The 23,197-nt window shown below is 38.5% G+C and overlaps 1 protein-coding gene across 4 annotated transcripts in view; it reads right to left on the minus strand.

Annotated features, from left to right (window-relative positions):
• The window catches only part of DGKH (diacylglycerol kinase eta), a 173,830-nt gene that overhangs the window by 57,880 nt on the left and 92,753 nt on the right, over positions 1-23,197 (minus strand). For 3 of the 4 annotated variants that reach the window (XR_005826393.1, XM_040583978.1, XM_040583977.1), the window contains 2 exons: positions 7,081-7,185; positions 6,621-6,753 (listed from right to left, as the gene is read on the minus strand). Coding sequence is in view for 3 of the 4 variants with exons in the window: in XM_040583978.1 (XP_040439912.1) it covers positions 6,621-6,753; positions 7,081-7,185 (238 nt within the window). In the remaining variant the exon portion in view is untranslated. Of the gene's footprint in view, positions 1-6,620; positions 6,754-7,080; positions 7,186-23,197 lie in introns of those variants that run through there. The other variant, XM_040583979.1, reaches the window with a different exon arrangement.

The raw sequence follows: 23,197 nt of genomic DNA on the forward strand, positions 1-23,197 counted from the left end.
TTATATTTATTCAGGATACTGGTGGTTACAGTACTTTCCAAGAGGTTATATTAAGTGAGGAAGAGCCTGACTTCTTACTGGATTATTTATTAAAAATCTACTAATTGGAATACTCAGCACAAGCGTATAGTACAGGCAGACATTTTGACAATCTAATAACTATTTGTATTTCATTCAACTCTATTAATATGACTAGTTAATGATATCATACTAGATCAGACAGACTGATGCACCCAGCTGTGGGTATTTCTGTTACTGGAAGTGCATGACATCATTCTATTTAGAGTGCATTAAATAAATTATTTTGGCAAAGACCATTAAAGGTTTATGAGAACTAGCCAGCAAAACAGAAGTAGTAGTCTGTTTTCAAACAAATATTTGACAGGAAACTATCAAAAGCTTTGGCCCATCACTTGTCCACCATTAAAAAACATTAAGCCATGGAACAAAAGGTCTTTTGAATCATAAATTTCTCATTTTAATTCCACTGATCCATGGCCAGATCAATTTAAAAAGTGAACTGAGACTATGTAATCAACATCTGAGTTTGAGAGCAACCCTCCCTGTTCTGGGAGATGCACAGAAGTATGTACTTAGCTCAAAGAAAGAGAAGGGAACAGAAGAAGGAGTTATGTTGCTTTCACAGGAACTCCCCCAGTCATTTCAAAAAGTAGCATTCATAGACCCAAAGTATGGAAACATCCAATATTCCTCAACTAACAGGATAAGCTTGCATTTTCAAAGCACCTCAGCATCATATTGTGTTTGCCAGCCTAAATTGGTTCCAAGCATCTAAAGAAGTCAGCTCTCACAGAAGCACAGAAATAAAAGCTGCATTTTCAAGTGACGGGCCCTGAGCAGTCTTGCCACTTAAATGTTTTGGAAAAGATACGCCCCTGACTTCAGCTTCCTGCTCATAAATGACATGCATTTGTCTTTGCAACACAGAGCAAAACACACCAATCAGGGATGAGGGGCCACAGGAAATTCCAAATGGTGAAAGCATAACAAAGTAGGAGAATTTTCAAAGTAAAGGAGTTTTCAAATCCTACTGAGCTATGATTCAAGTAGATCTTAGGACTCTGTATTCAACCTCTGCTCTCTCAACAAGGCAAAGGCAAATTCAAACCCAGGATCTGAAGAGCTGCAGCAAGCCACACCATGGATAGCAAATGATAGCCTATGTTTGCTTTGTGGGTACAGTACGTAACAAATCTTAGATCAGACTTTCTGTAGGTCTCCCCCCTGCAACCCCAATATCATCAAACAATTATTCATGTTACTCTGAGCATTAAAATTTATCAAAAACAATGACCTTAAGACACAGGTGCACCTTTCGAGCAAAATATGTACAGAATACATACAGTACAGAAGAGATGGGTATAGAAAGGAAAATTTAAAATCAAATCTCAACCTTAGCAACCACCACCCCTAATTTGTTTGTCTTAGATGACACTGCATCCCATTCATGAATCAGTCTGATATCTGACATTTTCTGGAAACATGTAGACATATTGCTAGACATCAATTGCCATTACATTGCAAATGAATGTTAAAAGATGAGAAAAGGAAAAATTTAGCCAAATTAAATCTAGAATATTTGTAGAATGATGTTTTAAATCTTAATTTCCTGTGTAAATGTTTCTAGCTGGATTATGAACCAGGTCTCTCAGAAAGCCAACCAAGAGAATCACTTAATTAGCAAACAGTTGTCACAGTGGTACCAACATCTGCTGTCAGACACAATGATTAAATCTAGAGGTATTATTATCTACAGTGAAGAAAAGTCAGTATTCCTGAACATCATCATAGGATCTCTTGCACTGAAAATACACTCCTTTGCCATAGAGCATTTCTGTCTAAAGGCATTTCACTCTAAACACCTCAATTAATTCAACTACATTGGCAGGACACTCAATTCCCCCCTCCCCCTGCAAACTTACCACTCTACCACTTATTTTATGAATGGTTTTCTTTTCTGTGCTCTTCAAAGAACTGGCTCAGACTGTTGTTTCCCACCTTCAAAGGCCAAAGCCAAAGTTTTTGAAACTGATCTAACATCCCTGAGCTGGTATTTATTATTTAAGTTCTCAAAATGGAGAGATTTGTCTTCAGGTATTTCAAGAAACCTGCTGTTTTGTTTCCAAAAATAGTATCACATGACGGATGGACAAGCCACAGTGAAAACAGTGACTCACATGAAAACAGCAAGCTAACTTCACTCCAATTTGAAGCTTATGTCTACTTTATAAAGGATAAAATTCAGCAGTTTCTTGGCAGTTTTTATACAAATAAATAACCCTGCAAATTTAATAGTGCAGAGTACTAAAAGAATAATGACATTACAAAGTCAAGTACTACAAAGTTACTCAGGCAACTTAACTTTGCAATATAGCTTTGCAATATAGCTTCCATATGCAGGTATAAAGCCTTCAGTCATATGATCATACACTTTTTGACAATAGGACCCTCATTCACTGCATGCAATGGATGGTTCTTTGTAAGTATGCAGCTGTACCATATCCCGGTTCATAATAATTGTCAACAGGTATGTGCCTGATCTATCAGAAGATGATGAAATACTGCTTTTTAGATACCAATGTTCATTTCTTCCTGACCTTTTAAAATAATTATGATGATGCTGATGCTCAGTACTACAACAATTAAGACCTTTTTTTAATACTGTGTATCTTCAAAGTATCAGTGACTTCAGAACAGCTTCAACTGATTATTTGCAGTTATAGAACAATTCAGCCTTTCTGATAGCAGTGATAGCGGTTCCAGATTATAAACAACACAAAACTGTTGATTTGATCAAAAATCTTAAGTGATTTCCCCAGGACTACAGAAGAGCACAGCATGATACAACGTCACAGAACAGTTTTCTATTACTCCTTAATTCTTTAACAGTGAACAATCCTTTCCTCTTCCTGACTGCTTTATTCACTATTTAGTCTCAAGCCTGTGCAGAAAATGTAGCAAAAATCCTGGGGACAATGGCTACCCAAGTAGTGCATGTACAATACCTTCTTCAGTGGGTAAGAACGGGGTTTTATGGGGGGGAGAAAAACCCCCAATCATAACGGAAAAAGACCAAGTGCACAAAGGGCATTGCAAAGGCCATTTAATCCCAGTATTTCCTTATTGCTTGACTTCATGATCCTAAAGTGTTCTTTCAATATTGTTTGTTTATGCAATTCATCACAGGAGAAAGCATCTCATTTAAACTGCAGTCTCCAGCTTATTAGGTATATTTGACATTTGACAACCAAGATTCAGTCATGATAATTAAAACACTACGTGAAGAAATAAGTCTTTGAGAATAATCATAAAGGCAGTGAATTGGATAGAAATGCAGTATTAATACAGAGTAATTTAGGCCACAGAGCTTTGAAGGAGTTTCTGTAGATAATGATCTATAGTTCTTTGGTTTCTATGCCTAAACATTCCATGCATCCCTGTGTTTACCTGACAACTTCTTAGGCTTAGACTCTTGAGCATATAGCAAGCCAAAACGAGTAAGAGAAATATTTGACGAGCATAAAGAACAAAAGCCTAACTTGATTAGGCTAATATGAAGTAATTTCAAAAAAAAGCAAAAAAAAATTGTAATTTCTCTGTCCTAGTAAAGACCGTGCATGAATGTTGTGGAGATCAGTCCTTTAGAGCTAGCTAGAGCAACACAACACACAGACAACATCTGAACAGCAGGGTGGTTTTTTTGAGAAGACACAGAAGAAGGAACTAGTGGGAGGAATAGCATTGCATCTCAAAGGACTATATAATTAAATTTTTTAAAAGTCAATTGGCTTTTTAGCAGTAGAAAGAATGGTTTGATATGAATTTACAGCTTCAGTTTGATATACATATTGATTCTTTGACTTCTGCAAAGATGCAAGTTCACACTATAGTCTTTTCCCTAGCAAAGGTATTAACATACCCTCTTTTCCTATGCTGGCTTCCACAAAAGTTACAGGAGCATCTTCAGGGTGGCCTGCAATTAATTTGTTCCAACGTTTGCCAAAGGCTACTGGGAGGGAAGGTGCCCTGAAAAAAGAAGGCACCCATCTTATGTCCAAAAGTAACAAGGTTTGCTGCAGGCTGAAAAAAACAGTTGCGTACCACTGCTGGAGAACAGCAGGTCTAAGAGAATAAAATTTTACAGGACTGATCTTTAAAGGATTTTAACCTGCAAAATTTCAGCAGTGACATTTATTTTTTTTTAACCTACAGTTAACAGCCTAGAATCAGAATACACAAAGACTTTAAGCTACTTTCCACATGACTTGGTGCACCAGTTACCCAAACCACTGAGAGGAGGAAGAGCTCCAGTATCTCTTGAGAAGAAGCCTCTCATGCTTCTCAATATAAGACATAATAGAGTTGTCTGGGATCAATGACCACACAAATAATTGAATTTAGTACAGATACAAATGGATTCTCAGTGTAAAGCAGTGCTGGAGGTTTCAGATACCAGACCATGAATATTTAAACAGGTTTTTTTTAAAAGATGTAATGAGAAAAAGTAGCACAGAGCACATCTAGGTAATCTTAAGACTCCATACTTCCTACACTGTCTCCTCAAATAGTGTGTATTGCTAGCACAGGGTAAGTGAAAAAAATAGATGGTGGAATGCATTGGAATTGCACATGGCAGAAGTAAGTGAGTAAGAACTCAGTCACGTAAGAATTTCAGAGAAAGAAGTAGTATCAAACCAAAACACACTTCTTAGATGAAGAAATTAAGAATGGTTACAACAGGTTTTTACAGGTATACAGAATCAGGGACAAAGTATGAGTATTTCAATAAGAGAGTCAACTGTCAAGTGATTTAGTTTAGATGCATAATTAAAGTTCTCCTTATATTTTAAAAATACTTGGGAAAAAAATACATATAAACTACTAGCTAAGAAGTCAGAGGAAGTAAACATATTAATACATAAAAGAATATCATAGTATCTACATATAAACCAGTCCAGGTCTTACACATTTACGAAACTGTGGACCACTGAAAGAAAATCCAAACTACCTTTATAAGCCATTCATAAAAATGATCAACTGGCATCAAAATGTGGGCAAATGTAGCATTAGTTTGCAACAAGTTATGCAGAAAGGTGACAAACTCCAAATCTGGAAATTAAGGAAACTTCCTTAATGTAAAGTTAACGCCAACACCTTGGAAATTAACACCATGCTTAGAAGCAAAACAAGACACTGAGAAACCAGAAAACTATGCACTATAACCATTAACACTGATAATCTTACAAGAATAATTCTTGCTAAACAGCCTTTTAATATAACTATAATATAACTTATGAAAGGATAAATTCTTTACGAAAGGAAAGTCGTCTTTCTTTTCCTTTGCCTGAGCACATTTAACTGTATTTGTATACAAAGGCAATAAAACAGCATTTTAGTTAAGCATGTGATACTTTCATCTGTGAATATCAGACATCAAAAATACCGTAACGGCCTTAATACTGTCCAAACTACTTATACACAGTGAAAAACGTACACCAGAAAAGTTGGAAGTAACTATGAGACTTCTAATTTCTATGAAAAGGGTTTGTCCTGTTCCTTGGCAACTGCACCATTAGCTACATTAAAAGCATGGACAATTCAGGACGATGGGTTAATGTTTCCTTTGTAAGATTTCCTTAATACACATTATTATACTCTGAACTCTAATATTATAACAGCATCAATAACAGAAATGCATTTGCAGCTGGGTAATACGCACCCCAAAAAATCAAGGTTTGAATGGTGTAACTGTTAACTTTTTTCTAGACAGTTAGCTATTTCGGTAATTAAATAGCTCTAAATTTCATGTATCATAAGGTCACACAGATGCTTTCTTTTCTACTGGGTTCTAACACAAGCAGACTTTTTACCACTTTTTCACAGAACCTGCAGCAGAATAAGCTGTTTCAGATGTATTATAAATATTTGTTTGAGAAATATCATTCCTCCAGATAAGCTTGATGCTGAAGTCTTAGCCACACCTCCTTTTTCTTTGTGTTGGATTTCATCTATTGAACCATCAAAAAGCAAAGGCATCTACATCTCTACCCCCGCACTGCATGACAGAATTTTTAAAGCAGTAAATCTGTCCTTATCTGTCCTGCCTATACTGCAGGATCAGGCAGCAGCAACAGGATCAGCCAGCAGCAACAGAGCAAACAAGAACTGGAGAGGAAGAGGTCATAGCGCTGAACAAAGCGTGATTTTTTACAGATTTTGGCAGAAACTACCATTATGAATTTTTGCCTGAGGAATGCTGATTCTGCAAACTAGTAAGACTATTTTGTTTCACATTTTTTACAAGAAAATTAAATAAACCTTATCTTTTATTGCAAACTAGTCATTTTCATTCCAACCTAGTCACTGTAGCAGAAGGAACCATTTTATCGGGATGAGTTAGAAAAAGGCACCTGGAGCATGAAAAAGGTGAGCCAGATCATTAGCAGTCCCTCTGCCCAAAAGAAAGTCACCCTAGTAAATAGATCGCTCCCTTCAGGCTTTTTTCTTACTCATTATTTTCAGAATCATTACTGATCTTAAACTTTCAGCTGTCTACATACAGAGCATTATAAACAAGGGGAAGAAAGCGTTTACTTTACCTTCACAAGACAGGCCGTGAGAAGTGACTCCAGAGAGGCTCTCTCTACACACGTTACAGAAGGTAGGTCGGGCATGGGAGCAGGCGTACCAGTTATGCATCCCTGAGAAATGTTCCACATTAAACTGTGCGGTCTAGTAAAGGAGAAGTTAAGACAAATTTGCAAGTACAGAACACAGCTACGGTGACTGAAATTACCTATGGTTCCATATTACAGGGGACAACAACACAATGTTCATCAAAAGTATTTTCCAAAGGGTATTTAGCCTGTTCTCCCTCCAAACTTCTAAACAAAAGTGTGATAATAGGCTCTCATTTTGCTAGCCGAGGTCTTAACCTGAAGCTTCACTCTGGTATCAGACACACTTGTCACACTAAGGAGAGTGAATACTCCAGTTCTGTGTCCTGTAGCTTGATCTGTTGAGCTAGAACAGGTTGCATCAAGAGGGATGTCAACTTACCTCATAGTGTTCTCTGGACTGAACAGACTTCAGAGAGCTTATCCAGTCCTCCATTTCTTTTCTGTTCTCAGCACACAATATCAGCCTCCTAAACGGAGTGATTATCTGAAAAAGATACGTCATTCTGATTAATCCACAGAGTAAATATCATGATAGACTATAGTATTTAATGCAGTCTTTCTGCAACATGGTGCAAAAGGAAGACACACCCTAGAGATCACAAGATACTAAACACTTAAAAATATTTTCTTTAATACATTACCATCAACAAAGGAGTTTGCTTTTCCTTTTTTAGTTCCCAAGATTCAAATGAGGCTTTGGTATAGGTCTTTACAATCCATATTGATCATTTTCTCTTTCTCAGCTCTTTGTCTGTGCACTGAGATTTAAATACTCAAATGGCAGGCACTGAAACTGCTAAAATGACTGTTCTGGAAATTACTAATTGATTAAGACTGCAATCTTATTTCATAACAGCATTATAGCAACTGTGAGGTCCACTCCAATTGCTAGAGGCAAAAACATACCAAAGTCAAAAGACTGGACATCTTAACAAAAAAGCTTTCATCATATTTCTCAATCTTGTGTATTAATATTAAGTTTACACAAATTTAAACATACATAAATTTTAAAACAGAACTTTCTATATAAAACTCTGTATAAGAACACATATAAATCTTTATAAAAAGACACAGAGAACACAAGCAAACAGCTGAAATTATATCCTACTAGGATGGTTGAATGAATTCCTGGAACAAGTTGATGCTGGGGAGTTTTCAGTGGTCTAGAGTTGGATTCTAGAAATCTGAAAATGCTATATCTAGGAGGTTCAGAGTATGAGCTGTTTTCCCCTCTCCCTCACCAGCAGAAAAATAATTAAAATAACAGGAAGGCACCAGAAACTATCAGCTAACTCCCACTGAAATTATTTTGAGCACTGCACTAAAATAGATGAAGCAGTTTCTTACAAACCAAAGAACTTAAAACAAAATAAGCACATGAAATTACAGGAAAGTTAGTTGTTTTGTTGTAGGAAGTCTGAAAAATAAAATTAAATCCTTTATCAGTCTTATGCATAAATCTATTGCATGGTAGATACCACCCACACTTGCAAATTCCTTAAGTAAAACAAAGAAAGGACCACCAAAAAATGATAGCTCTGAGTATTGTTTTAAATGCCACAGGCTAGATATTGTATCATTTGCACAATATTAATAAAAACTTATCTACAGCTGCATTTACTTACCCAATCTCTGCTGTAAACAGTCTCTAGCCTCGATTTGTCCTATCCACTTCTTCATTAAACTGAGCTGCACTTTAACGTATCTCAGAGGCAACGTAACTGAAGTGCAGCAAGCTGCAAGTCACATGGAGGGGAGGCAAAAATCCTGTGGGCTTGCTTTTGAGTTTCTTCCCTTTCTTTCTTTTTTTTTTTCCCCCCTCCCTATGTACTCACTTCACATGGAATGGAATAGTTTCTCTGTTTTCTATTTCCTTCAATCTTGCTTAAGCTTTTTAATAAGGTTTATTAGCAGCTCTCCGCAGCTCTTCCTAAAGAACAGTTAATGCAAAGAGCAATGCTCCTCTCATTAGTTTGGAGCCAAACAGATGCTTTATTACTTCAAAATGTTTTTCTAGGCCAGGTCATCAAATGAAGCCCAGAAAAGCCATTAAAACATAATATAACCCTGGCTCCAACAACAATCAGCATTTTGCTGGGGTTTCCAGGTTTCAGTGGACTCAGAAATCTTATTTGGTCAATCACACCCACCAGATTATTTCCTATTATATAGCATGACATTATAATACAGATTAAGTAAGGACAAGTCCACCCAAAACACTGTACTTTGCATCCATCCTTCCCCCTTGCTCAGTACTGATGATAACCTGTAACCAGATGTTGTGAAATGCAATTAAGCAACAGCAGCTGCATTTATTGTTGAAGACTCCTGACAATCTTGGTCTTTTCAAGTAATATTTATTTATAGTACTCATGTCTTTAATATTACTAATCACAGAAATCCCCCGTGTGTTCACCTACTCTCCCCTCCCAAAATCAAGGCCCTAGTTCAGTTGTTAACACATAGTTATCAGTACCAACAGAGAAGCCCTTTGGTATCCAAAGCATCATCATGGGGCAGGTAAATATGACAGAGGACCATATCACCCAGAACAGCAGCTATAAATAAGCCAGGTTGGACACCAAAGGCCATCTCAAAACGTACCACACACCCATGTATCGACAATCAAATCATGTCACCAAACACTGCTGATGCATGTAAACGTACCAGAAATTCCTATATCCCAACTTCTTATTCAATTCAGATCATAACAAACTTAATAAAGTTCAGAGCATTTCAACAGTCTAAAAGTTAAATTACGTACTGACAATCACATGAATGTAAGATCAATTATTATTAGTGCTATAAAAATAAAGTGGATAGTTGGAAGACATGTATTTGTGTAAATACAGCATCTATAACATGATGATTAAGCTACATATTATCTTTGATTTACCTATATTTAACAAACTTCAAGAAGGTATGTGGTAACATGAAAAAAGACAAAATGCATTATATGCAAAAAATATCAATAATGCTTAGAATTTTTGTCTAAAACAAATTAGAGAGAAACTAAGCTGTCCATTTAGGTTCTCTTCTATTTCAGTTATACAGAATCATGGAGAAGATGTACTCTCATTATTTATTAGATACACCATGTAACATGAGAACTCAGGGAACCAAGGAAATGATCAGCAAACAACAAGTGTTTTTTCCTAAATGCAATGCATTATTCAGACTTCAAAAGTATTCCCAAAGGATGTTGAGGAGACCAGAAGTACAAATGTCTAAAAAGGTATTTGAGAAATTTATCACAAATAGATGCAGTATATACTACAAAATACAATATCCAAAACCTTCAACTTAGCAAGTCCTCAAAATCCAACACTAGGAAGCTACACAAGAGCTCTGCTGCTTATACTCCTTTCTTGAGTACCTGCTACTGCCATTACACTCCTTTGATTCAGCATGGTTTCATAAGCTTTACGCTAACTCAGTATAGCTGTTCTTGCTTATACTAAACTGAGAATTACTTCCTAAACCTTATTATTCACATTTACACAGAAGGCATGCTTTCTTACGGATACTTACAGAAAGTTACGATAAACTAAACTAAGTGGAATATTTCGAGTCTATTCACTGAAGACATTTGAACCTGTATGCAGACATAATAAAAAATGAAATTGATGTAATTGTCCTAAAACTATTTTCCAGCCACATACTTTGGATTTTACTAGTAACGTCTAATAATCTTTCCTCATTGCATGTAGTCACATTCTTTTCATCTACTGACCAAAGTCAGTTATCTTTTCTTCTATTACATAGTACCTTTTCTAAAAATTAATGCTCACTGCCCCAAATATTATTATTTATATATCACACTAAATATGCTGAACTCTCAACAAACAAGAAGAAATTGTGTAATACTGTGACAAAGGAAGTGTCACAAGAACTACTGGAAGACCATTAAGGTAACACAAGAATACCAAAATTCTTAAATTTTAGAAGAACTCAGGTGCTAATGGTTCATACGCTGACAAAGCAGGAGACAAATCAAGAAGGATGAAGAAAGACAAAAGGCCTTAAAAATAAATAAATCAAGTAGATTTAATTTAGAAGATTAAGTTACTTTGAAATTTGTCACCGTTGTCAAGTAGCCAAGAAGAAGTCATTGCTGATTTTGGAAGAGAGAGTTACCAGAGCCAGATACTGCAGTATATTGAAAAGTAATGAAATTGAGTTAGTGGGAATAAAAAACACTTTTAACACAGTAGGCACAGGGAAAGAGTGAGCATATACAGTTTAAAAAGTTGAATACAAACAACACAAGTCCTATAACATCACAGGGAATGAAGAATGTCTGGATAGGAAGAAAAATGGTCCCTTACTGCAATAATGTTCCTGCTGTATTCAGCAAAAGAGGGGGCTTTTTGAGTGGAGAATGAAGGAGAGAACAAGAGGACATTGTTCAGTCTGCCACCACATAGGCGTTGCCATAAATTGGGATTTTCACACACGTTGATGCTAGGAGAATTTGGCTTCTAAAAATATACACATAGTCATATATGTATATACACATCTGGAAATTACTTCGATGAGAATTACACAGCCAAGTTTTGCGCCACTACTGCAACTTTTCTTTCAGGCAGCACCTATTAAGAACAAGCTTAACATCTTGAAAGGAAATAAAATCACCATTAAACTCAGTGTAAATCTGAAAGCACTTTTCTCTTTCAAACAAGCTAACTTTGCCAATAACATTCTATATGCCTTCAACACAATGGGTTTAGACTTATGATCCGTAAAATGAAATCATAGAGTGTTCAATTAAAGCCTGTTGCCTAATCTTAACATATTTTATCATACAGCAATAAATAAGAAAGAGCAATTCCCAAAACTTCGTGGCTACATTTCTTGTTTCCTTTACCAATTCAAAGAAAAACGCAGACACATTTGCTGATCAAGAAAATAATAGTTTATATCTAAGCAGCAACACAGCAGCTATTGAAAAATGTTCCACTTCCTACAACATGGTATTTGCATTAAGGCACCTGCTGCTGCTGTAAACTATTATCAGGCATTACACTAATAGCACTTTGTATGGCCCATCCTGAATTGACTTAGTAATGCAGAAACATCACTTAGAATCTAAAATGGACGAGGAAATGGTTTTCCTGTTCTTTGAATGGATACTTTTAAAATAACTTTCTGGAACTAAGAGAGGGTGATATAAAGAGAGAAAGCATCCCCACCTCTCCTCTGAGGGACCACACCTGATGCCTGGGGCACGAACGTAACAGATCTAATGTTTTGTAACTTCTCTGTGCTTCTAGACATTGGTGAGTGAGTTCTGGCAAATAGCAGGATAACACGTTCTGCCTCCCTTGCTCTCCATCTGCCCTTCTGTTTCCCTGTCCTCATACAGGTGGGTCCATATGAACGCCACAGATGAATGCATCTCCACCAGAGCGGTGGGAGCAGACTGCTGGGGTCATTGATGCTCCCATGCCTACAGAACTTTTCTGCACAAATCGCAGCGCTATCAGTTGGGCAGCTTTCTACAGTACTTTTAATTTCTTGGATTCAGCATACTAAATACATTGTAACAGTACTGTCACTGTCAAAGGTGATTGGTGCTTTACGGTGAGTTGTCACTGTTATTTTTCAAGATGAGCCAAGTCAGGCAAAAATATAAATTGCAAAAGCAGAGAAGGATTTAAAAGCAAGGCGAGTAATAAATGGCTATTATATTTGCCTGAGTACAATACAGAATTTATAATCAGAACAATTAGCTCTGTCTCCTTCACTAAAACGTTGCTTCCCTCTTTTTGCTGGCCTTCTCCTATTTCACTGTTGCCAAGCTCACAAGTAATGAAGTAATGCATGCGTAGTTTTGGCCCCCATGATAGAAAGTCTTAAGAGGGGGAAGAAAAGGGTTAGTCCCACACAGCATCTCCTGCACCAGTGCACCAGCACACCTGCACAAATGGGCTTAACTAAAAGACAGGGCAAAAGTGGTTACCTCACAGAAACAGGTATAAAGTCTACTCTGACCTCACTCTGCAGTACAGTCCAGCCCAGGTAATTTAGGTGGCCTTCCCTTGTAACACACCAAAAATGAAGGAGCATCTCCCAGAATACATCCAGGCACAGGACGGACAAGACAGTGATGCGGAGTAGTCTGCATGGATTCACCAAGGGCAAGTCAGGTTTGACCAACCCAATAACCTATGATGAAATGACCGGCTTGGTGAATAAGGAGATGAAGGCAGATATCATCCATCTTGCCTTCAGTAAGGCTTTCAGCACTGTCCCTCAAGATCCTCCTGGAGAAGCTGAGGAACTATGAGCTGGACAAGCAGACGGTGGGGTAAATTAAAAACTGGCTGAATGGTCAGACCCAGAGGCTGGTGACCAGTGGCAAAAATTCTAGTTGGAGGCCAGTAACTAGCTGTGTACTTCAAAGGGCAGTACTGGCTCCAGGCCTGTTTAACATCTTCATTAATGATCTCGATGATGGGGCAGGGTGTACACTCAGCAGGTTTACCAATGACACAAAATGGGGAGGAGTGGCTGACAGCCAAAGGGCTGTGCTGCCATCCAGAGGAACCTTGACAAGCTGGAGAAACAAGCTGACAGGAACCTCAAGAAGTTCAACAAGTCCGAAGTCCTGCACCCGGGGAGGAACCACCCCAGGCATCAGTGTATGCTTGGGGCCACTGAGCTGGAAAGCAGCTTGGCAGCAGGACCTGGGTGTCCTGTAGGACAACAGATTGAACGTGAGCCAGCTACATGCCCTTGCGGCAAAAAAGGCCAATGGTATCCCGGGCTGCATTAGGAGTGCTGCCGGCAGGTCGAGGGAGGTGATCCTGGCCCCCTGCTCAGCACTGGTGAGGCCACACGTGCAGTACTGTGTCCAGTCCTGGCCTCTTCGGTACAAGAGACACATGGACATACTGCACACAGTCCAGTGAAGGGCTACACCAATGATGAAGGAACTGGAGCATCTGACATATGAGGAGAAGCTGAGAGAGCTGGGACTCTTTAGCCTGGAGAAGAGAAGGCTCAGGGGGATCTTGTTTGTACAGGTAAATACCTGAAGGGACAATGCAAAGGGGACGGGGCCAGGCTCTTTCCAGTGGTGCCCAGTGACAAGCTAAGAATCAATGGGCACAAACTGAGACACAGGAGGCTCTGTGTGAATGTCAGGAAACACTTTTTTACTGTGAGGGTGACTAAGCACTGACACAGGTTGCTCAAGGCAGCTGTAGAGTCTCCATCCTTGGAGATACTGAAAAGCTGTCTGGACATGGTCTGGGGCAGTCTGCTCTAGATGGCCCTGCTTCAGCAGGCAGGTCAAACCAGAAGACGTCCAGAGGTCCCTTCCAGCTCCCAAATCTCTCTGTGGTTCTGTGAAAACAGAATCCAGGTAGATAAGTAATCCAGTTATGACATGTCCAGCCTTGAACTGTAGAACAGATGCAAAAAGTGTCTAGCAAAGGTCACTTTGCCAGAAATCTACCGTTCCCTAAATCTGACCTCATGTGTCCAACATCAACCAACTGCTAACAGAAAGACATTATTCCTTCAGGAGTATAACTTGGTAATGAGACAGTTACAAGAAGCAGGGTGGGAATGTTCCATGAATTTGGACTGAAGAATTAGGAATTTATCTTTCAATCAGCATTTAAATATAGCAAAACCAATAAACCATTCTTGTAAATGTGAACTGGAAACTGCTGTGTATAGTTCAAGGCCTGCACATTTCTTTGTAAAGTCCTCACAGAAAGATCTCTTAAGCGCATTACTTCACACTGTTACGCCCTCAGCTCGGGCTTCACCAGCTCATTACATGTCTTTCAGATGGGATGGCTTCTGTGCTTAAAGGAAAACATTTAGTTATATATTTAATGGCCTTAGGTGCCATTCTCTTTTCATCTGTTGTAACAGATGCCTGTTTAAACACGATCTGGCTGCTTGAAGCCAGGGATCCTTGTTCACTAGAGACAGGAAATGTATTCAGAGTTTACACCAATGGCTTTGTTTACAAAATTATTTGGTATACAGGAACTGCACCGAGGGATACTTTTTAAGGTTTCTCCAGGTATTTTAACCACTTTTAAAATAAGAAGAGAAAAAAACATCAGAGAATAGGTAAGCATAAAACTGCACGAAGAATGAAATCTGGAAATCCTCGGTGCTTGTTCTCCACACACCCCAAATGCTTCACCAGTGCTATACCATAAGTTCAGACACTGAAATAAAAGACATTTTTAATGTATTTGCTTTTATGCAAGTCTTCTTATTGTGTTTCACAAATTAAAGAAACATTTAGAAAACTAAAGGAAGAAAATAAGACATTTTCCATGAGCTATTTTTTTAAAAAAAAATCTGCTTAAGCTCAAAATCTCTGGAAAATAAGCAAACATAACTAGAACTAAAATGTACAATATAGCCCAGAATGGTCACATTTTTAAGCATCCCCTTGTTTTCCTCTTCTGGAAAGTGTTCAGCTTTCTTGTAATAGCTCAATCCCAAGTGATTTATCTACAGATTTTAGCCTCCCAGCTGAAATGCTTTATTGCTTTTTCATAATGAAACTTAAAGCTTCAACATCTCTAGATACTCTAGGGAAAGGGAGATAGCACATCAAGCCAGAGATAAGGAACTTAAAACTTGAAAGTCACACCCAAAGCTACCCAAAAAGCTCTCAGCTTCATTACGTTTTTTCGTCACTATCAGAGGGCAGGGGAAAATGAGCAAATGCTAAGTGGAGGAAAAACCCTAAGTGCATTGCAAGTGCACACTAATTGCTGTTCAATTTTTTTTTCTCCGCAGCATATTAATTTTCTATTTCAGTTTGTGTTTTGTTTCTAAGCTGCCTGAATATAGAAAGAAAAAAAAAAAAAACAACACACCAAACCAAACCTGAGTGGAAAATTGAACAAAATGGAATACAAAGCACTTCCCCTCGCTTTCTGTGGTTTGGGTATTGCTCGGGCTGGAAGCATCAAAAAGCCTTGGTCATTTAGAGGCTAATCAGCATCTGCATGAAACAGCAGACAGTTCACAGCTAAGGAAAAACTAAATCCATCCCAGGAGTTAGCTACCCATGCAAAGCTGAGTCATGCTCGTGAGGCCAGCACTGGAACTTGAGCTGTTTCCAGCCATATTTATACCTCCCAGAGGTAACAAGAGGCCTCGAGATCTTCACAGATGTCACTCCAGGACCCCCGTCAGCCCTGCACTAGACTGCAAACAGGGCATGGGGAATATCTGGATATGCCATTCCCCCATCTTGAAACAGTGCTACACACTGACCCTTCTGGTAATACCAAGGTCAAAATTTAAAATACAATGTCTCTTAAGAGTGGGCTTCTGCTCACAGAGGAAGGTGCTTCAATAAAGACATCTGCAAATGTGTCTGAACTCCCACCATCATCAGTATATACTGTTAACAAGTTAGCACTCAGCTGGAATGCAAAGGAAATTTCAAAGTGCACCCAAACCCAAGAAATTATTGCACATCTTAAGGATAAATATGATGTAAAGTGTGCTGAGAGGAATCCTAAGGATAGCAACGCACACAGTACATAGCAATTCAGTGATATTTCTTTTGTTTTTTCTCACACAAATAATGTCACAATACTAATATAAGCTCATTACCTATTCCTGGATAATGAAGATTATTATTATTATTATTATTAAAATTAGTAGGCAATTGAGTTAAGATATACCTATAGAAGAGATTCACGCAGACTAAAGTGTTTACACAAGACCGTGTTCAGTTAAGTAAACTTAATGTGTAAACTATGTGAAATTTGGCTTATGTAAATTCTGTTTATTACAAAATAATGTTTATGTAAGCATTTACAAACACAAATCCATTCCTTTCATATCCCTGTGGTTTACTAAAAGGAGAAGTCAAGCAGGAGTGTCTCCCTTTAAGGGAACGTCAGCTGTGCTCCAGAGTACTCCTATAAAGCAAACAAGAAAATTTAATCATCCAGGCTAAGAACAAGGCACTGGAAAGAAGTTTGCTTAGCAGTAACTGAAACCAGGGGAAACCACCCCAAGTCTGGAACAAGCCAAAGCCTTGGAGGTGACTGCTGACCCCATGATCCCAGAAGTCTTCCAACACAGCAGTAGCAAGATGATTTCATGAAAGTAGAGAAGATGGTGAAAAAGAAGCAGAGGGAAGCCCAGAAAAGGTCAGTGGCCTTTGGAAATGTGACAGACTGAGGTAGAAGTGTCTGAAAGAGGCCGGAGGCTATAAGTAAAGAAACCATCTCTTGACATCCACCAAGGCAGAAGTGCAGCAAACTGGGTTTTGTAAACAGGAAGGACACCATCAGAGAAATACCTCCACTAGCATCTATAAGTTTTTCTGCACTAAAATAAAGCTCAAGACCCTAAACTTTGAGCAAATCAAGTCAGTTATAAAAATTAACTCATGTTATATTATTTAAATAAGAAAAAAAACAGTACTTGGATATTTAAACTATTCCCAGCTTTGGGACTATCTCTCTTCATCCATGATATTCAAAAAGACCGAAGACTCGAGTGCCCAAACCCAAAACTGCAAGGTTTTAAACTCCTTAGGAGAAGGGCTACTCTCATTTCTTCTTGTGGCTTGTGGAAGGTAAGCAGTTCTCACATTCCCTGAAGTTCTTGTAGTCCCTGAAGAAAAGTCTCAATAACAACTCTGAAAAAAAACTGGGTGACAAGAAAGGAAGCAAAATATGCCCAAGTCTAAGAAATTACATGCTCTCTCCACCATACTGCAAAAGTCTGGCAACAAATTCTGTTTTCCAAGGCCATCATGAATATTAAAAGTTAGTTTTCTGAAATCAATTAGAAACAGCTAATCTCAATGATGAGCAGAGAGCTGACTGATGTCAGAAGCAGCAGGGCTCAAATAAACTGCTAAAAAGCAATATGCCTTCAGGCCCAATTTTAATATTCATCTTGAAATTCTGACAAATTGCAAGAACTGAGTTTCCAGTACAACTGTGCAACCTCCCATTAAAAACAGCGGCTGTATAGAAGGATTCAAAGATGAAAAGGATTGGTTTATGCTTTAAGCTGGTTCCACATAAATTACATGCCAGTAAACTCTATATCCCCAGCCAGCCAAGACGCAGGATACACTACATTCAGAAGTACGGATAGGAAGTAGGGTAAACAGGGTTCTGGAAGAAAACAATACAAATCTTAACCGCAGTTGAAGCGCAGTTCCTCCAATGGAGTATTTGGCCTCACCAACCTATTAAAAGTATCTAACCATCTCAAAATAATAGGTCAAAGGAAAACAGCAAAAATTAAGTGTTTTGTTTTTCAAAATCTATCCAATTTTACAGAATATCAAGGAAATTGCAGACAATGGATAAAGCTTTTTGTTTAAAAACATATTAAGCAGAACCCTCTGCATTCAGGTCAAAGTGAACTGGTAAGTCTGGCCTAAAAAGTGGAAATTACATTCAGGGACTAACTTTAATGAAATGCCATTCATGTTTTGGGTTTTTTCTTTATTTAATATGAAAAAAATACTTTAAAACAAAATATAATGTCTTTAATTTGAACTAAAGTACTTCTGCTCAAAGAAGTTAAAACATCAGGTTGACCCGTAATTACTTCTAGTTCAGTCATTGAACTGAAAAGACCAATTATGTTTATGTCCCAGTCATGCAATGAGATGAAAAGCTAAGGGATGTAAAAAGAGTAAGAAGGAATAATAGGAATTTTTAATATGAGAAAAGGTTAATAGATAATAAAAGCACCTCATTATTCTCTTTCAAAATGTTGTGGTGCAATTCTTAAACTGGAAAAGAAGTGTAAAGTAGTGAAACATGAACATTTACAGACAGCACAAAATTTTGCTTAGTTCACTGCCTTGATCACCAAGGCACTGCACAGCCAGCCAAGCAAGGTATTAAATAGACAGTACAGTGACTAGAAAAAGTTCAGTGTTAGTAAAAACAAAGAAACACACACCAGAGAAAAACCACAGAAGCATCTAAGTATTCATGAATTACGGACAGCTCCAAATTAACAGGAAAAGGATCTTAGTATCATTAGAGAGGAATTTTTTTTTAAAAAAAGTATAATGTGTTGCTGCTGCAGAAAACATACAAAATGTGGGATCTGTAAGGGATGTAAATGAGCATTAATTTTGAAAATAGTCCCAAATATCCGTGACTTGTGCTTCAAGAGTCCACACTGGTCACTTCATTTACAAGATGTCGCTGCAGAGTAATAGTCAGAAGAACAGCAAGAATAGGTAAGAGTATACAAAAATGTTTACAAAGATTATTTACCTTGGAAAATAGTCAAAGCAAAAGGAAGTGATAAAAAATATAAAATAAAGAACAGATGGTTTATAAGTTTCTGCTGCCTTTGCCTCATAGCACTAGGTGAGAACACTTACTTAAAGCCCAGCACACGAAATGTTCTCCAAGGAAGTATTTTTCCACAGAATAAATAATTAGACTTTGTGGTCTATATCATCACTAAAACCAAGAAATCAGCAAAAAATTATGATATTAGACATTTTTGCAAGCATACCCAGAATCCTAGTAATCAGTGTTATTGGCTGGAATATAGTGTCTCATTTCCAGCCAATTTCTAATTACTAAGAATTGCAGCAGGATTTCCAGGACAGCAGATCTGCCTACTGCAGCTTCCTCCCTCTCAAGATGACCACTTTCAGAAGTTATAAATTCAAGAAAAAGTACTTGATTCAGCACCTGATTCAGGAAGCTGAAAGCACTGGTCTACATTTTAGGTGCCCTGGATGACAAAGCTCCTATCGTAGCTAACGGAGAGTTAGTTAATAATCAGCGGAGTCTATACTGAATTGAGCAATTACAGGAATTCACTTTAAAGAGCTATTAATCTTATCCTAGATACCTAAATTTAGGGTTCTATAAACCCATCATTGAGCTTCACCCTTAAGTCAGAGCAAGCTGAATCCCCATCGTGAATATCAGCTACTGTACCTGGAGGACACCTTCCAGAACAATGAAATAATTTCCTACGTTACCCTCAGATGTAACTAGATACCAGAATTCATCTACCCAGGATTTTCACTTTTCTGAATACACATACAGTAAGAAATTGAGTGTCTGTGGCTTTGTGCAATTTTTAAATGCACCAGAAGTTGGCCTAACTCAAATCAAATGTCTAAAGCCAGCTATACAAAGTAAAGCCTCAAAGCCAGCATTTCTACCCTGAAATTATTGTTTCCCAGCACATTTACCACAAAAAATCTTAACTGAATTAAATGTTAACATCAGTTTGGGTGGATTAAATATAGTACTGCCACATGAAGCCTGTTTACTTGATGTGCATTTTACATGAGACTAGGGCAGATTTATAATAACCCAGGGCATTTTATACATCCATGTGGCTCAACAACTGAAAGGCAGCATGGTTAACATCTACAGACTTCTTTCCTTGTCAATATGCATTAGTTCTTCATCATCAAAAGCAAGGCAGAGGTAGAAACCTAAGCCAAAAGCTAGCCTGTCAAAACCTCCTTTTAAATCACAATTCATAATCACCTTTGTTGCCTTAAGAAACTTCATTAATTGAATACACCTGTTCAAGAACCATTTTAGTGTTTTAAAATCCCACTCCTTATACTTATCGGAACAAAAGCATGCCACCAATGTTCCACATGCCCCTGTTCGCACACTGGAGTACATTATTCAGCCTTATTCAGTCTCAAGTCTTGTTTTGAGAACAATAAAGAGATTTTTCTAAATGCACTTGAGTTATCAACAAGCCATCTTCCATCCCTGCAAACCAAAACACAGAAGGAATTACAGCTCTCAGCAGAATTGGTCACTCCCCCATCTGCTTGCATACAATAAGGATGGGAGACTGATTCATCCCAAAAGTCTCCCCGGAGAGGTAGCACAGTGTGCAACTACACTCCTCTGGTTGTGCTGAGACACCATAAACCATCCTCTGAGGCAGAAGAAAAGTATTGTAAAAAAAATATTCATCAGACTATCCAACACCATTACAAGGGCTCAGCGCCCACCCATGCCACTGAACTGCAGGCATGGGGTGAACAAAAGCCCCCGTGGGCTGCTGCTGATGTAGCTGATGGAGAGGGTGGTATGTGTCTTTGATGGGCTGCATTGGCTTCTTGAACCTCTTCTCGCTCTTCCCACAGACTTCAGAGACTGCTACCTAGCAATCAAGTAGGAAGAATCTGGCCTTGAGGGTCTCATATAAACACACTGAAGTCAAGGGACACCTTTTCCCTCTATTTCAGGGGTCCTCAAACTACGGCCTGCGGCCTGGATACGGCCCCCCAGGGTCCTCAACCCGGCCCCCCGTATTTACAGACCCTCCCCGCCCCCGCCAGGGGTTGGGGGGGAAACCAAGCAGCCGCAGATGACTGCCCGCCACTGCATCCGCACGCCGGACCCCCGGTTAAAAAGTTTGAGGACCCCTGCTCTATTTAATACCCTCTAGATGAGAATGCTCAGAACTATAAAACACCTATAATATATTACAAAGCACCCTAGTGCAAGCTTGGGCACTAAGACTATTTGCTACAAATGAGTTGGTTGTTCATTGAAAAGTAGTATTGTCAGCAATAAAGAAAAAACTGAAACAGATGAGCTAGTTTAAGTTTAGCAGCTTCTCATTTTAATTAGCAGATATTTATTCTCAACTTTCCCCTTAAACTCAATTTGTTTGTAGTAAGAAAGGAAAAGTAATTTGGGTGAGCAAACAGTGATATTTAGTTACATAAAATATTCTGCAAGCATGTGTATCACAAATAAACTCAACCTTAAATCTGTGTGGTATGACTAATTTTAGGACTTGAGTTTTATCCAAAAAAAAAAAAAAAGCAGCATGGAAAATCTTGAAACACACACCTCTGTCTTCAAACAGACAAACTAATGGGCAAAAGAAGGCAAAACCACTAGCTTCTACAAGCTGGAGGTGAGAAATTGAGGGGAAGCGAGTTGGGAGATTGAGGAAAGGAGGGGTGGTATTTTAAGTCAAATGACAAAAGGATTTGTAAAAAAAAAAATTAATACAATTTTTTTTAAAGAAGTAGTTTCCTGAAAAAAAGGTCATTTGGTGTATATTCCATCTACCTAACTTTGTGTTAAAAATAATGTCTATTGGGACAAAGAATCAAGAGAAGTACATTAACTAGAAAAAGATTAAGTTGATTTGATTTTTGCTTTTTTAACAAAGAGAATGCTAACAGAGCACTTAGAACATTAAAAAAGTAATTTTAAGAAAGGATGGATTATCTTTTTTAGGATGGAAGGGAAAAAAAAAAAAGGCAAAAAGAAATATTTCTTTTTATTTATAAGGAGTACTGCTGGAAAGCTAACCACCCACCCCAGCCCCATTTCGTGACTCCAAACCAGTGCAGGCAAAGCCAGAGATGTCTTACTTCACTGAGCTGTGTTGCTGAGAGACTGGGTTAGGCAAACACAAAGAAAGAAGCTGGAAGATTAAGTGAGATGATGACTGTTACCATATTTCACAGTCAAATCAGATGACATTTCAATCCGGGAGAGCTATAAATCCAAATAATTTTTCAAAATTAATTTGAAGGCTCCTTAGAGAAAACACAGTTTGCCCTAAATTACCCAGGACATGAAAATAAATAGTGTCTCCAAAGCTGTTAAAGCTGCAGCCCTGAGACTTCTTTTTTCACTACCATCTTCCCCAGAAGTCTTACCACTAAATAGAAAACATGCCTTTGGTGAAGAATGTGATAGAGTGCACCTAAAGGATTATAAAGGGTATCAAAACACCAAACACTGTAAGGGGGAAAAAAAAACCAAAACAACAACAAAAACAAAACAGAACAAAAAGAAAAAAAAAAAAAAAAAAAAAAACCAAAAAAGAACCCCAAAAAAAACATGCCACTTCTCTTCCCCAAATTACACCAAGATCATAGAATTACGGAGTATCTCAACTTGGAAGGGACCCATTAAGGATCATTGAGTCCAACTCCCTGCTCCTCGCAAGACGACCTAAAACTAAACCATATGACCAAGAGCATCACACAGATGCTCCTTGAGCTCTGACAGGCTTGGTGCTGTGACCACTTCCCTTGGGGAGCCTGTTCCAGTGACCAACCAGCCTCTCAGTGAAGAACTTTTTCCTGACTTCTAGCTTGAACTTCCCCTGGTGCAGCTTCATTCTATTCCCTTGTGTCTTATCGCTGGTCACCAGACAGAGGAGATCAGCGCCTCCCCCTCTGCTGTGCCCCTTGAGGAAGCTGTACACTGCGATGGGGGCACCCCTCAGCCTTTTCTTCTCCAGGCTGAACAACCCAAGTGACCTCAGCTGCTGCTCCTAAAGCTCATCCTCGACCTTTCACGATCTTGGTCGCCCTCCTGTGGACACACTCGAGTAGTTCGATGTCTTTGCACTGAGGCACCCAAAACTGCACACAGAACTCAAGGTGGACACCAGTGTGGTGCAGAGCTGGACAATCGCCTCCCTCCACTGGCAAGCGATGCTGTGCTTGATGCACCCCAGGGCACAGCTGGCTCTTCTGGCTGCCA

This window comes from Falco naumanni, chromosome 2, assembly GCF_017639655.2.
Source record: "Falco naumanni isolate bFalNau1 chromosome 2, bFalNau1.pat, whole genome shotgun sequence".
NCBI lineage: Eukaryota > Metazoa > Chordata > Aves > Falconiformes > Falconidae > Falco > Falco naumanni.